The following is a 15,884-nucleotide window of genomic DNA, read 5'->3' on the forward strand; positions in this document are numbered from 1 at the left end:
AGCCTAAAATTGCTTCGTGCAGAACAGCACTATTCGTTGTACATGAAGATCATGACATACCGTTAACATGTACTTCGTGCTCTCTATTAGTTATACAGTCAGACAACATCATTAGTACCCTCCCGCGTATCCCATGGTGTTCTAATTCGGTTAGCAATTCGCTAGGGTAAATCATATCGAAAGCTTTCATGAGGTCAACGAAAACGCTAATTTGGACTGGCAATCTCATTTTGTTGTTCCCAGCTCAGCAAAGCTACTACGAGAAAGTGTAAGTTAACATTCGCTTTAATCATTAAAAAGGCGTTCTTAGGGTCGCCCAATTTCTTAGATGAGTGTTAGATGTAAGCGCCCTAAATATAAGTCCAGCATCAATTCTAACAAGCAAAATCTGGAGGACGAGGCGTCACATCTCGTCCAAGAGCTTGAATCACTCAAGTGCGAAACCGCCATCCCAGCTGCCCTACTGACTCCCAGCACCACCACGTCATGGCGGCCATCATGTTTGGCAAGCGGTTCGAACAGCAGAATGTCTCGGGTCATGTGACACTCAACGACGTGATTGAGATTGTCGATCTTGTGCCGGCACTGTCTGCTAAACCTAGGGCAGCGAATTTGTTCCCGTGGCTGCGGAAACTCATGTGCTTCTTAGGCCTTGGAATCTCGGCGAAGCCGAAGGAGGTCCTTGCCCGTCGAGATCGCTTCACAGAGTAAGTCATCGAATGTGCTTCTTTTTTTCATGTACTCTTATGTCTCATGGAATATATTGACGGCTTCATTAGTGGAAAATCTTCTTCAATAACAAAAATTACGAATTCCACAATATAGGTCTAGGATTGCTGAACACAGGAGACGAAGCCATATGGAAAATATTTGCGAAAGACCCCACGCGGATAAAACAAAGGATCTGCAGACAGTTGATCGACGCTACGAGGATGACCACAGCTCTCTTATCTCGTTTATGTAAGCAAGAGCGTGAAAAAATGCCCAGAAAACATTGGCATATCTCAATAGGTAACGTATGAATACAAACAAAAATAAATAAAGAATAATAAATATACACACATATATGTGACGAGAAACTGTCCAGCATGGAGTGCCGCTAGTGCAGACGTTAAAACAAGGCTTTGTCAGGGAAGCAGCTGGCATGACGAAGAGCATTCTACGAATGACTCTATCACGTTTTCAAAAACAGTTAAAAGACTTCCCGCAGTTAAAAAGGGGCAGCATGATAAGTAAATCTATAATATATTCGTGTTCTTTGCCAAAAAGAAGAAGAAAAGTTTTTGAGTTCATAACTGCGCTTTTTGTTTAGGTCATTGGTGGTCCAGGAGTGAGGTAATCTTATTCTATAGAGTGAACTGTTGATTGTCTCGCAAAGCTGAGACAGCTTTGCCGAATGACACCGCGGACACTCAATGAGAAGTTTGTTGATATCTTTGTTAGCGGAACTGCAATAAGATTGCTGACTAACAAAGCGTTGTATTCTCTGAAAAATGTTGGAAAACGTGGAACGTTCAATGCGGAAACGCAGAACTGAAGTCGCCTAATGTTCGTTTTACCTCTTCTACTCTTGAACAGTTTTCTTTGCCATTTACTCCAGAACTTAGCGAAAACTGTAAAGGGCCGCGCAGAATTATGCTGGTGTCCTTGTATTTGCGCTGTGTTCAAAATGTTTAAGGACCATTACCCAGTAGGCATGATATCGATTCTGCTGCACAATAAAAACTTGCTGCCATAAGGTTGTAATAATCTATCTAATCACATAAATTTCACTGAATGATTCACAAGCAAAATCGCTCTAACACACCATTAACATAAATTTGGTATACATTGCGCTTAAAACGGAATCCGCTTTTCAATGAACTCTCCACACTGACGGGTTTGCCTTGCTCAGATTGCTCTTTATGCCCCTGTTTGAATTGTTCGTGTTAGCAGCCGATATGTGCAGAGGCGTAATAAATTGAAATGACAATCATTAGAACAAATAAAAAGCTGACATGAACTTAAGTGACCTAAAACTACGAACCACATGATGCGGATTCGCGTGTTGTTATTGCGAACGAGTTGTATTCAAATCCTGATCTTACCCCACCTCCTTCCAAAAAAGAAACCATGAAACGGGTTCAGCGAGGTTATTGTCGACTCCATTCTTCTTCCACATTTATTAAACTATCAGAAAAAAAATGTTCCAAGAAGTTTCGCGTGATTCACTGCTTGAGCCTTTAGTACAACACTGCGGAGTAACAGTCATTTAAAGTGGACGGTTTTGGATGTATTGATTCGTGTGGGGCATGTAAAAGACAGATTAGTGATTTAGACTACATCTCTATCGAGTGTTCAGTGTTTAGCACTTTATCTTAACCACTGGCCTTGAGCCGACAAGGTGAAATTGCGTGAGTGTTACTTTGTTGGAGCATAATCACCCCCTGGGCTGCACCTTCGTGCTTATTCATTACTAGTCGGCCTACTTGCTGACAGTCCAGAGTATTGCATTCGATGAGCAAACACAAATAATAGTGCAGGAACGATACAACATATTTATTTAACAAATCTCCATTGAATCTTATTTCCTTCGAACTATCACAGGTCAGCCGTCGCGGCCCACGAGGAGACGTTATTACACACGGTCACCTCAATGAGCTCGCGCAGCGTTCAGAAAAGGATGTGTTCACACGTGAGTACGAAAAATCCTTGACTGCGCTTCATTTTTTTTTTGCGAAAACAAAGGAGGCATGCGGCACTCAAAAAAGGACTCGGCGAACTGGTGCGACAGGGTTACCATTAGAGGCACCGGCGGTGATCGTTGTGCCGGCCTTTCACAGGAACCACGCGCAGTTACTCACCTGATCATTTGTGTCAGCTCTTCTTCCGTGGCGTTAGTAGCTGAAGGGAAAGCCAGACCGCAGCATTTAAGCATTCAGTAGTTCTTCGGAAGCTTAGATATCGACAGATCGGCAAAGAACCGGCATGGTAGGCATATTTTTTTTTTCTACAAGAGACATCCGGCAGCCAACTGTAGGGTGCGTCCTTACGATATTGTACCTCCGGTATAGCATTTTGCGCCGCAGTGGACGCTGTGGTGAAGTGGTTCTTCAACGCCCTTTTGCATCTGCGTGAATTGTGCACCCGAACGACTGTTTGTGTCTTGGTGTCGTTCGGATTCATGACCCCACGAAGGGCCAATTTCGCTCCGTATATTTCATCGCAGGAAGTATTTATTCGCGCCATAATGCGCAGTGATACTGCTCTTGCAAAAGTTTATAAGCGGGCGTAAACTTGTGAGCATGTATAAAAAAAAACACTATTAGCGTAAGCATTTATGTCACACCATTTTGTTTACGCATCAAAATCCACGGACGTCAAAATAGTCCTGCAGTGCTGACGGAATGAAACAGCCGATCAAAACGTAGAGAATAACAACTGGTGTACGCAGTTGGTCAAGATAACCACGTCATGCCGCTATATACGAATCTTACCGCAAAAGGGGATGCAAGCTCTGATGTAAAGTGTATGAGCAAATATTACAAAGATGTGACCCGAACTGAAGATGGTGGAAGGGAAACTTCGCGCATTAAATAGCCTGAACTGAGAATATTCCTTCAGAGAGCACTGTACGTGTTTGATAGTTATAGAATCGTTTGCGCGCATTGAGACGACATATTACATTTTCCGGTGATCTTGACGGTCGCGGGTTTTGATTTTGTTTAGTTCTTTGTCTCGTAAGTTGCATTGGCAATAGTTTTGTAACACTTTAAAATGTTAGAAAGAATATAGAAATAACGGGCACTATCAGTTTAAATAGCACACGCAGAACTTGACACGGTAAATGTCAACCGAATGTTGTAATAAACAAGTGCTATGAGGCGGAAGTGCCGCCAAAAAAACAAGGAACAGCGCTTGTCGCATGCGAAATGAACAAAATACAGCAAGTCAAGGTGTGATAGCGCTGAATTCGTACCGTTTGGTGACACTGCTATGTCAACAAACGGGCGCTTTGAGCGGCGCAAGTGCGTATCCACCTGTTTCAAACTCGCCACGCAGGCTGCGGCGTGTTACGAAGCTCGAAAAAAAAGAAACCCCAAGCATAATATTCTTTCAGTTTAGTCCACATGGTGCTTAAATGTACAGCATTATATTTGTCAGCACTTTTTTTGCAGACTGGACTGGAAAAATGTGTGCCCGTCCCTCACATGCAATACTATATAAATAATCCATAAAACGCAATAAAGTTGTTGGCGGTGCTTTGTTTTCGAACCTGGAGCTCCAGTTTTCAAAGTGGGACGTCTTGACCTATGGTCTAAACACACATACTTGCACAACAGGGAGTATATGTGAACCGTAGGAATGCGTTGTACCGGAGGAATATGAAAAAAAAATATGTAGTGTACAACGCGCTTTAAAACGCTAGAAAGAAGATGAAAAATGCCTTTCCAATGCAACACAACAACGCTCCATGAAAGGCTACAGCCATGGACCTTTCTACAACAATAAATCTCTCCGCTTACGCATCACTTAGGCAACTCCAAAAGGAGTTTCTGCGCGGGCTTTTTAACACCGACACTGTTAAGGCTAACCGTAAGTTTCGCTGCCTAGGGGTTTGTGCCGTGCGGCCTAGCCGAAACTATCATCATCATAAATGGGTATGTGCCACATAAATTGGTTGAATCCGACTACTCACCACTGGTCCACTAAAAATGAAGAAGAAAACCATCGTCATCAAATGGGTATGCGGAAGAAGCCAAGCCAAAGAGAGAACTCAGCAAGCTACCGGCCCACTCTAGCGACAACCTATAGCTACAACCAAGTTTTGCCTAGCTACAACTAGAATAAGCAGCCCGTAGATTATGAGAAGTACCAACGCTGGGTTTCAGCTCGAGTTTCTGTCTCTGGAGTTTGGACATCCATGCCATGTCTGTTACTATCTGTGGTTTAACTCGAACCTCTATGTGCTGCGAATCAACGTATAAACAGCCTAGCATCACCTAGCTAAAGCATAGCGATGACCTATAAGCAACCTAGGAACAACCTGCATCACCTAGCTAAGGCCTAGAAATAACTTATAAGCAACAACATTAGTCTTCTCTTTCGTCCAGTTTCGCTATTTCAAGCCTTGCGCGCCGTAGTGCACGTTTCACCATTTTTTTACTGTAGTAAAAAGAGAAATTTATTTCCTGGCTCTCAGAGGGGCAATTGCCATGCGAATTCTGTCCTGGTAACATAGTGTGTGTGACAGAACTCCGCTGTCTAATTCAATAAAATTTGTTTCATGAAAAATCTCCCACGAATTTTAAAACTCGTAAAAATATTCTACAAGGCGAAATCACCAGAACGAAAAAAGTTGTTCCTCCAATGCTTTTTTTCATGCGCTAACAACGTGTGGAAATACATTGCTATGATTTTCTCTTCTTCGTCATTGTAACTGCAGTAGTCGTTATTCTGTTGCTATCTTTGTTTTTCGCGTGACAGTCGTCGCGATATCATTTCACCGCCATGTTTTCAAACAGTCTTGTGCTCGCGCTTCAATTAATATATTTTCATACTAAACGCTAAGCCAGGAAGCATCAATTCAACTGATATTCGACGTTTTTTTCCTAAATCACTTTTCATGCGCTATAACATCTTTATTCTGTATTGCTTTTGGAAACATCTCAGGCATGGGAAACGTTCTTAACACACTTGATGCTGCTTGATCTCTCTTCAATCATTTGCGTACCCTGCCACTAACATACACTTCATGAGACGTCAACTCATCTCTGACGAGCTCTGTTTAAAAGTCTAAATAACCGTTGCTTTTTAGAGGCAACAGAGTGCAATAAATCCACAATATCCAGTGGTGTAATTTACGTCTCCAGCTACACTACTTTAACCGGCAGAAATTGTTCGCACGATAGATTGAAAGTTGTGCTTGTGCAGATTGCAAATTGTAGTAAGTACTTAATAAACCATTTCCTTCGTGGCACCTTTCGCGGCAAATAAGAACATAAGCTATATTCTTATTTGTCTTGAAAATGTGTGCTACTTCTTTTTTCTTCTTTTTTTACACCCTTGAAATGCTTATATGCATGGTTCATCTATTGCTTTTTCTTTCTTTGCTGTTGTCGCTGTTATAGTTACCTTGTACTGCAGATTCTCCCGTTTTATTTTATTTTCCTAATATGAAGTCCACTTTATTCTGTATGCCCTCTCCTGTATAGGCCCCAAAATGCCCACAGTATTGAATAAATAAAATAAATAAATAAACATGTAACTTCGTTATGGCAACAGTTGAGCGCGAGTTTTCATGATTTAATTGTGTGCATCTTTATGGGGCTAATGAACCTTAGGGCGTTAAGGGTTCCCATCAGTATTAAACTACCAGAAAAAAGAAAGAAAAGCGTGTGAAGAGGGAGAAAATAAACTTACAACAGAAACGCCACCTATGATCTGAAGAGTTGCACCACGGAGGAAATACGCAGTTTAATGTCGACACAAGGATGAAGAAAGCATCAAATGCTTCATGCTTGGCATACCAAAAGGCTGGCGAAAGCGCTTATGCGATCCCGCCTTCGATTAACTCGCATAAACAAGTGCTGCTGATTCGGCAAGTTGGTGCATCGTAATCTTCTACTGCTTTGGAAAGAGGCAACCTGTCGCCTGTCTTTTTCATTCCTCCCTTATGTCCCTTGTCTTCATGCTCAAACTGAGTTGTGCTAAAGTATTTTACTATATTAGTGCACTCTTACACAAAACAGAGGACAGAAGAACGATAGGGACACCGCGCTTTGTCCCTGTCGTCCTTGTGTCCTCTGTCTTCTTCAATAGTGTGCTAATATAGGGAAATGGATCGCCAACATGCACAAGCCTACGCACTGCCATGCGCTAAAGCAATACAAAAGTACATCGCATAATGATAGAATGAAATGCGTAAAGAGTTACCTGTCGCGTAGATCCGCGTGTGTGCCTGATTGACAGGTAGCGCCGTGATTCATAGGTGTTCACAGATATGTTTTGCGTCTACGTTCTTATCCGCCACAGAGCGACCTCTACATCGATACTTGACGTTTGCGTTATCTTTTTGTTCTCTTGGGTCCACGTTTGCGCGCGGTACTTTGCTCAACGATCAATACTATTGAATAGCTGAACGTTTTGTGGCTATACATGAAATACACCCCTTAGAACATAATCTCGCTCCTGAAACAAACTCGCCCAATTATCCACGATTCTCCCTAAATAGAGCAGGAGTACCTTATGAGAAAATTGAAGAATTTTAGTTGAATATCATCAGTACTCTGGGTTTCAAAATGACAAGACAAAATGCCTATATAAAAATCACAGTAAGGCGTAAAATAAAACATACTTCCAAAGGAATGCGTCGCGAAAAGATAATAAATCCGAGATATGTGTAGAGGACGTACCTCCAACGTTTATTTGAAGTGTACGAATCAGCGTGATGTGAAAGTTGCTGCGAGCTTTTCCTTTTGCGCATTGTATTTCATTTTCTATTCATGTTCTGATTACTTTGCCTGAATTAAAAGAATACCAGTAACGCTCTACACGATATGCTTGGTGTCATATTGTTGTGCCTAAAAATAGTAATGCTTATTTTTATTCTATTTCTTTCATTTATTACATGAACATGATGTACTTTTAAACATGGCAGTGAACAATAAGCATATGCTACTTTATATCCCTTTTCTTGAGAACTTAAACCTCTTTAGATAATACTTAATTTAATTACAGGGGCAGTGTAAAAAACCACCAAGCTCTGGCACAGAAGATTGGCTGTATCTCCAAAGCAGAACTATTTCTTGGAGAAGTACTATGTATAATAAAATCCTCATAACGGAAACAGGAACTACACTGGCATAAGCAGCACAGTTTGGACCAGAAAGCTTCCCTATCGGGAAAGCCTACTTTAAAACATGCTGTGCAATGCACAAACCGAATTCGTGTAGCTGTCAGTAAATATTCCGCGAGATGGTTCAGATGTGCAAGAAAACAGAAAAAAAAAATTCCATGGCGCTAGATTCACCATTTAAATTTCAGTGCGCTGCTTGCAAGAAATAATGGTTTTCCGCTTATATGTACGTTCGTGAGGGCAGTGTGTATATGCACACATTTCCGGACGTCCGCGCACATGTCGGACTGCAGCGCTGAAGCGCCATAATGCCGCTCTAAGCACGGTTACTTCAGTGCGAATAGTGCAAACACCTCGTTGGTTTTGTGAAATTTGACGCCCTCCATAACCTGTGGAGCGTTTCTGTCCGGTTTCGAAGCACCACGCATGTGGGCTAGACGCAGGCGGTATATGTTGGTTAATACGCAGGGAGGTATCTCATCGGTGACGTGGCGAGACTATTCGTCGGTGGAGTGGAACGACGCGCACAGCCCTCGAGTGGCTGTTGCTGATGTGCGCCGCTAAGCCTAACATGCAGGCTCGGGTCCGCAAAGAAATACACGCTGTACTCGAGACCAATGGCGGCGCGCCTCGAGTCACTTGGAGCGACCGCAAGAGAATGTCTTACACTGTGGCGTTCATGTGGGAGACGATGCGCTGCAAGCCTGTGAACCCTCTGAGCCTAATGCGCTGGTGAGCTTCGCACTTTCCCAGGCAACCATGTGTGCCGGTGCATACTTGTAGAAAGGACTGTATCACATTTTCTATGTCATTCTCGTCTTTCTTCGAACGTACTACGTTCGCCGCATTCTGTACGTTAGGTCAAAAGTTTGTTTTGTAGCACGTACACAACGTCAGCAAGCAGCGCGAAATGTACCAGCAAAAACTAACAGACGGCCAACGCAGACGCTGTGATCAATATCCCCTAATTTATTGGCGAGCCAGTCAGTGCTTGAGGAAATGTGTGCGCTTAATTATGTGCACTAAATTACCTCGTGATATATTACATAAGAAAGGGTACCACACGCGAACACAGGGACAGCCATCACGAATTACAAAAACAAAATATTTCACCATAAGAGCGCACCGTGACTGCCCACAAGGGCCAACATCCCAGCAGTGTATCGTCTTCACTTAGCGACAAATGAAAAGCACTCACAAGGCCTTTCTTTGTCTCAACAAAATACGCCGTAGCCTCGAAGAAAAATAAGGCGATACTCAAAACTAACTCGATGATTCGTAAATACAGAATGCAAAAGTGCACCCGAATGCTTCCTCTGATTGCTACAAAAACTTTTGTCTGTGTGCGGAATGTGACCTAATCTCTCTCCACTACGTCGCTGCGACCTTTCGTTTGTGCTTTATGCGTGCCTCACTGTGTCCTTGTTTTTCGAGCGCGTCCAAAAATACAGTATGTTGATTTTGCACTTCCTTTTTGTACAGCGCTACCGAATACCTCAGGATTTCCGGTTACACCAACCCCTGCGGCACTATCGTCATCAGTTCGCTCTGGTCCATCTACGACGCGTCGTTTTGGGGTGATCCTGATGTATTCAGCCCGGAACGCTTCCTCGACGATGGTGGTACGTCAGCCAAAAAACCAGAACGCCTGATTCTGTTTTCTTACGGTAAGAATTCCGTAAACAGCACTGGCTAACTGAAGTGATATTTATAAAAGTGCGAGCAATCAAGATCAAAGCTTAGGGGAAGGTGCAGATTTGAAGGGATGAGCAAGTTCCGAGCATAGGTTGTCATTGATGTCGACGCTTCAATGGGCGCACCTGACTTCGTCAAATTACCGAATGCTTGAGGTAGTAGCGTTTTCACGTACACCTCGCTTACTCCTCACCTTCCACGTAGTAGCTCTGCTAACGACTGTGGCCTACGAGAACACTCTAAACCATCCTTTGACGTTTCCACTCTTTCGTTTACAGTCCCCAACATTCTTTTGTTCATAACTGAGGATGCTTTTGGCGCAAATCGAACGAGGACACGTAACACAAAAGAACAGGACGGGCGCCGTTGTGTTATGTGTCCTCTTTCGATTTGCGCCAGAAGTATCATCAGTTATGAACCAGTACCAACTAGCTCAAACCAGAATTCTTTTGTTCTTTTTTCACCCCAAGCTTACTGTTCACTTCAGTCATTGAGTGTGAAAATGTGTGAGCTGTGCGTGCGTAAACACGCTACTAAGAAAAGCAGTCGCCGACCTGAAGCGGGCGAGTCCGCTTGTGGTTGCCAATTGGTTTCACCGAATTTCCTTGTACAGCCATATCTCATCATTTTTAGTGACTTACTCATACACAATGTATGAGTACGTTAGAGCGAATGGCGAAAACTAAATTACAGCATGCATCTAAGCTCCTAGAGATAGCCTATTGTGCCAAATAGACATCAACGTTATTTTAAGCTAAATATTCTAAACGTTTAATTCAATGCACAGCGTCGTCGCCCAAAGCTTTGCTAAGTGATATAGTACACGTTTTAATAACAGTAAATCATAACATCGCTTCTCGCTTCCATACATGTGTCAACCTGTACTTCGGATATAAATTTTTTTGGGTGGCTCCGGGAATACCCAAATAACCAATTCGCCATTTCCATCATATTTCTGCATATTACACTTGGCACTGACGTGGGAAAAACGTGACACATTGAATATATTGCAGGTCAAGCGAGCTAAACTGTCAATCTACCGAAAGCTTTTTTCGCAGTTTCGGGCTATAGGTACATGGGGATAGAGCTACACATAGAAAAATGTATTTTTTTCTAATTTTCCACATTACAACGTTCAGTGCGGGAGTGGAAGTATAACGGGGATATAATCGACTTCTATGCAACGCCTTAAATATATGAAGGTGTGTGTGTACCAGTGCACACAGCCGTACCCTTATTCGCTTATTGGAGCTCATGGCGCAATTGAAGCTAACAGTGCGCGAAATAACTAGTTTCGACCAACAAGTTCTTTCTTTCATCGTTTACGTCTATTTGCAGGAAAGGGATCATGTCCCGGAGAGGCTGTCGCCAACATGGTGCTGTTCATCTACTTCACGACCATACTGCTGCATTTCGTCGTTGAAGCACGGCCCGACGACCCAGCTCACGAGTGTGTCGAATCTCTTGGACTCTCACTTCGACCCAGTCTTCGTGGGCTCATATTCCGGCCCCGAAGATCCGATTCATTCAGTGATACAATGCACGACATTTGATGAAGTAGCAGTCGTGCACGCTAGGAGCGCCACATTTGCGTTCCTCGAGCACAGTTTTCTTCTCTGGCTTTCTTTGTTTCCTACACTGATATACAAAACCTCTGAGGTATTTTGCAGTGAGGTAACCTGCGCAAGACTTTTTATGGACATCTGGCGATATCACCAGTAGTGTAGCGTTGCTTCTGGCTTTAAAGCTTTAAAATTGTGGGAACTGCAACCGTCGTCCAAGCCATTGATGTGAAAGGCGAGTACGAGAAGCAAACGAGCGCTTCGTGGGCCATGGCTCCACTCTGGTGAGTAGGACTGGGGCCTGCCGGTGTAAATGGCAGGAGCATTTGTACCCCGCCATAATTAGGCCCTCATAATCGGTCTACTGCCTATAATTCACGCTTCAGGGATGCACTGCTCTTTAGAGGTATGATTGGTTTGTTAATTAGTGTTCTGAACTTTAGCGCATCACAAGTCACCCATTGGGCTATTTATAATTCTTATTAGCTTAACTTTACAGTGAACTGCGTGCTTGGTCGCACACTAGAATAGCTTGAACGCGCGCGCCGCCTGCACGCAAGTGCAACTGAAAGCAATTAGACCAACATATCACACTTACAAGTACAAGCGCTGCCACTTGCGAGCTGTTCCACTTATCTAGAAATACGTATATGCACGAAGAGTCATGATAGAAAAGATACGTGGCACTAAAGCAAAATTTGTACAGCACAGCACATTTAACACCATTCTGCGCATGTGTCACGATAACACTTATATATTGATTGCAGGCGTCAAACTACTGACGAGGTCATCCGCAGTCGGGTAACGCATATCCGATAAGTTGCTGCCTCGTACTGATAAAGCCGCCTAACATTGATGTAGCCGCTCCGAAAGCGACACCTTTAAGGAAACATAATTCCTTGAATAAAGCATTTCAGTTGAACCACCAGCATGAGTCGGTCCGAGTTGTTTCGTCCCCGTCAGTTCAAGCGGCTGCTAGCATGGTCGACAGTGAGGCAAACTATCAAGGTGAGCACGATCTGCAACAGTATAGCGTCGAGGCCCATTCCAAACGAAGGCAATCGTCGGGCGACGGAACACTCATCCAGTGCACGCATCGAGAGCTTCGCCAGGACGGCTGCATCACAACACGTGAGTAACAGGACTTTTCACGCTCTGATACGCCAGTCAATAGTTGATTGATCAGCGTGGTATCTTATACTGCTCATGCATGAAAACATCCGGCGTCTCGCAGCGTGAACGCGAGTTGTAGCAAAAGCTATGCCTAGAGATAGCGAAACACAAGCTGAAGTGCACAAGGCTTCGAGGGAGGAGCGGGGGCGCATTTAATGCTGTAGATGTGTACCAAATGATGCAAGTCATAAATAGCGCGCAGGTTGGATCGAATACGAATAAGACCTCCGGCATCTGGTCTCAGCATGTGAAACCAGTGGTGATGTATGGGCTTCATAAGAAGGCGCGTTTGGGCGAAGTTTGTGATCAGGCACGGTGCAAAGTTACAGAGCAGATTCTAAACACGGAAAACATGAAAGGGGGTATAACGCGCACGATACACATTTTCACATCCTTGCGTGGTGTTTTCTACTTTGCATCCTCAGATACACGTTTTAAGCTCCCATTTGCCGAAATACACCCTGTACACCGAGCCATACACCCTAGGCGTATGGCTGCATATAGGGCTGAACTTCTTGATATATGGGTGATAGATATAAGGTAGACAGCAAGCGCTCCAGAACGAGCGCTGACTATCAACCGAAGGCTTAAGGGAAAAAAAACACTTATAAATATATGACCAAATCTGCTCATGCGCACACGTAATCACACACACGCAAGACGGAGGGACGGGATCAACTGTATTTAAAAAAATCGTCAGTTCTCGCGTACCGTAGGAATCGATGTCTTGGAAGCATGCGGCGGGAAGGCGATTGTGGCGTAATTTATTTGCATTTAGCGAAACGTTACGAAATGACGCTAAATATGTGTGCAAATGATATACGCACACACTTGTGTTGAAGAGTCGCCCATGTGTTATATAACCAGTTGTTTACAAGTGCGTAACGATGCCACCAGCAACATGGGTATTAACAACACCAGGTGCGGTAGGCTGATACGTAGTGCTTATACTTGTCTGTTATGAAGGAGAAGCGCGCACGCTTCACGAACCCGTGTGTGGAAGGGGCTCTAGAGAGTTCTCAGGTTGACGGCGGCGAGCGGAATGTCTTTTTTATTAACATTGTCCGCATCGTCGAGCAAACGTGCGTTATAGCAGCGGACGTCCGCATTGCTGTAGTATAGCCGTATGCCGTCAGGCCACTTAGCGGGGGCTTAATCGTGTGTCACAATGAGCCTCTTAATCAATCTGACGTCATATTCGGTCAGCAACGGCCATCGCCCAGCCTCATAAGCAACGAAGAGGACATTACGTCATTCAGGCGGACCACGTGGACTAGTGCATGGCAGTCGAGTGTCTTCCAGGGGAGTTCTGCCTGCAGCTCCCTCACTTGCATTGCGTTTCAACGTGGTTGTTCGCGGTTACTGTGTTGATTGAGACTGTGAATCACCTGTGGCACATAACCGCATAACATGAACTGTTGTATGCGGGTATGTGCCACACGTGACTGATAGAAAGGGTTTTATGACATACGCGACAGGCGTTTTGGGTTATTCATCTCATAACCAGTGAGTCGTGTTCGTCATGCATGATCCCCTGCTATGCCGATTCTGGTATACTAAAAGTTATGTTAGGTCGGTCGGTCGGAAGTACCTCGCGTCCTTGGGTTCGCTAAGAAATGTTTCGTATTTAATAGCCAAATCTGGCCATGTGCACACGTAATCACGAACACGCACAACCTCAACAATAAGAATTCGGATAATTTTTATTGTTGAGTTTGGAGAGCACAAATAAGTATTCTCTGAATTCTTATTCGTGCTCCATATGTTCACCATGATGTCGTGAACAGTGACTTCATTCTGAATGTCTGCCAGTTGCGCCAATCGGCGCTCAGTTTTTCTTCTTCGCCGGTGCATTTGTTCCAATTCATCACTCCGTAATAACTGCCAGAGGCTGCTTTTTGTAAATGTCAATACATCAATGGGTTCTTCGCAGGAAGGTCTTGAGACGTCCCATTTCACCCGACCCTATCTGTTGCCTAGTCAGAGTTAATTTCCTTAATTTATGCAATTAGTGCTGTAATTGATGTCTCTAATCATCTTAAGATGTCTGCAGTTACATGAGGCGTCATTATTGAAGGCAGCGGGCAAATATTCTATTGCCGTTAATTTCAAGAATTTTCGGATGCAGCTGTTTAAACACCCGGTATGCAGAGTAGGTGATATTTCCTACACATTTGACATATTGGATAACCAGATATGTCTTCTATGTGATGCTTACTGGCGTAGTTCGCTGGCCTTTATGTTTGTTCATGGCGTATGAGCGATGTTTCTGAGCATGAATGGCGATAAGCGCGCCATTGCAGGCTATTTCAGGGTCTCGAGAAACCCGCCATGGTGGTCTAGTGGTTATAGTGCTCGAGAACTGACCCGAAGGTCGTGGGTCGAGTCACGCCCGCGGCAGCCGCATTTTCGATGGAAGCGAAAATTTTTGAGGCCCGTGTACGTAGATTTAGGTGCACGTTAAGGAACCCCAGCTGGTCGAAATTTCCTGAGCCCTCCACTACGGCGTCCCCGGTAATTACATAGTGGTCTTGGGAAGTTAAACTACAACCATTATTATTACTGAAGGAAAGAAGTGGAAATTTTAAGGACTCGTTTTTTCTTTGTTATACACAATAATAATGAGCACTAACAGACAATATTGCCAAGGAAAATATAGGGGATGTTATTAGCCTTAAATGTAGTGTAAATGTGAAGAAAGAAAAGTGGACGAAAAGATAACTTGCCGCGGGCAGGGACCGAACCTGCGACCTTCGAATAACGCGTCCGATGCTCTACCAACTGAGCTACCGCGGCAGCCATCCCCCCCGTCCACTTTATAGGGCCTATATGTGCATTTAAACGTGGGAGCGTCAGTCAGCGCCGCCAGTAGCTATGACGGCGAGTGTGGAACACTCTTTTGCCTCATGGCGTCACGTAGCACGTGAACTTATTACGAGCTGGCACCTGATCACTAATCCCTCGCATACTACCTGAAAGCATCAAGTCTGCCAGAACGAGACCCTCGCTATGAATGAAGGAATAGTAACAACTTGAAGGAAAGAAGTGAAAATTTTAAGGGCTCGTTTTTTTCTTTGTTATACACAATATTATTGAGTACTAACGGACAATAATGCCAAGGAAAATATAGGGGATGTGATTAGCCGTAAATGTAGTGTAAATGTGAAGAAAGAAAAGTGGACGAAAAGATAACTTGCCGCGGGCAGGGACCGAACCTGCGACCTTCGAATAACGCGTCCGATGCTCTACCAACTGAGCTACCGCGGCGGCCATCCCCCCGTCCACTTTATAGGGTATATATGTGAATTTAAACGTGGGAGCGTCAGTCAGCGCCGCCAGTAGCCATGACGGCGAGTGTGGAACACTCTTTTTCTGCCTGTTGGCGTCACGTAACACGTGAACTTATTACGAGCTGGCAGCTGACCAATAATCCCTCGCATACTACCTGAAAGCATCAAGTCTGCCAGAACAAGACCTTTATTATAATTGTTATTTTTCGGGGTCTCGAGCCTCTCACAGCCGTACGCGTCTCTTTCGATGTGTAGCTCGGGTCATAAAGTCGACCACAGTTGTCGGGCGCAGTAGCACGACGTTTTTTGTGACGGCTTCACAAGCTA

At 44.2% G+C, this 15,884-nt stretch overlaps 1 protein-coding gene across 1 annotated transcript; it reads left to right on the forward strand.

Moving 5' to 3' along the window:
- Window positions 1-486: 486 nt before the first annotated feature.
- Window positions 487-11,085, forward strand: LOC119406493 (vitamin D 25-hydroxylase). The gene is made up of 3 exons (XM_049420115.1): window positions 487-707; window positions 9,320-9,504; window positions 10,871-11,085. The coding sequence occupies exons 1-3, from the start codon at window positions 487-489 to the stop codon at window positions 11,083-11,085; spliced, it is 621 nt and encodes a 206-aa protein (XP_049276072.1).
- Window positions 11,086-15,884: the final 4,799 nt, after the last annotated feature.

The sequence above is a fragment of the Rhipicephalus sanguineus genome, chromosome 10, assembly GCF_013339695.2.
Source record: "Rhipicephalus sanguineus isolate Rsan-2018 chromosome 10, BIME_Rsan_1.4, whole genome shotgun sequence".
Taxonomy (NCBI): Eukaryota; Metazoa; Arthropoda; class Arachnida; order Ixodida; family Ixodidae; genus Rhipicephalus; species Rhipicephalus sanguineus.

Bases quoted from the DNA above. Each gene is read 5' to 3' on its own strand.
- LOC119406493 (XM_049420115.1), top strand. From the start codon at position 487: ATGGCGGCCATCATGTTTGGCAAGCGGTTCGAACAGCAGAATGTCTCG. The intron at 708-9,319 runs GTAAGTCATCGA...CTTTTTGTACAG, and splicing joins CGTCGAGATCGCTTCACAGA to CGCTACCGAATACCTCAGGA. The intron at 9,505-10,870 runs GTAAGAATTCCG...GTCTATTTGCAG, and splicing joins CCTGATTCTGTTTTCTTACG to GAAAGGGATCATGTCCCGGA.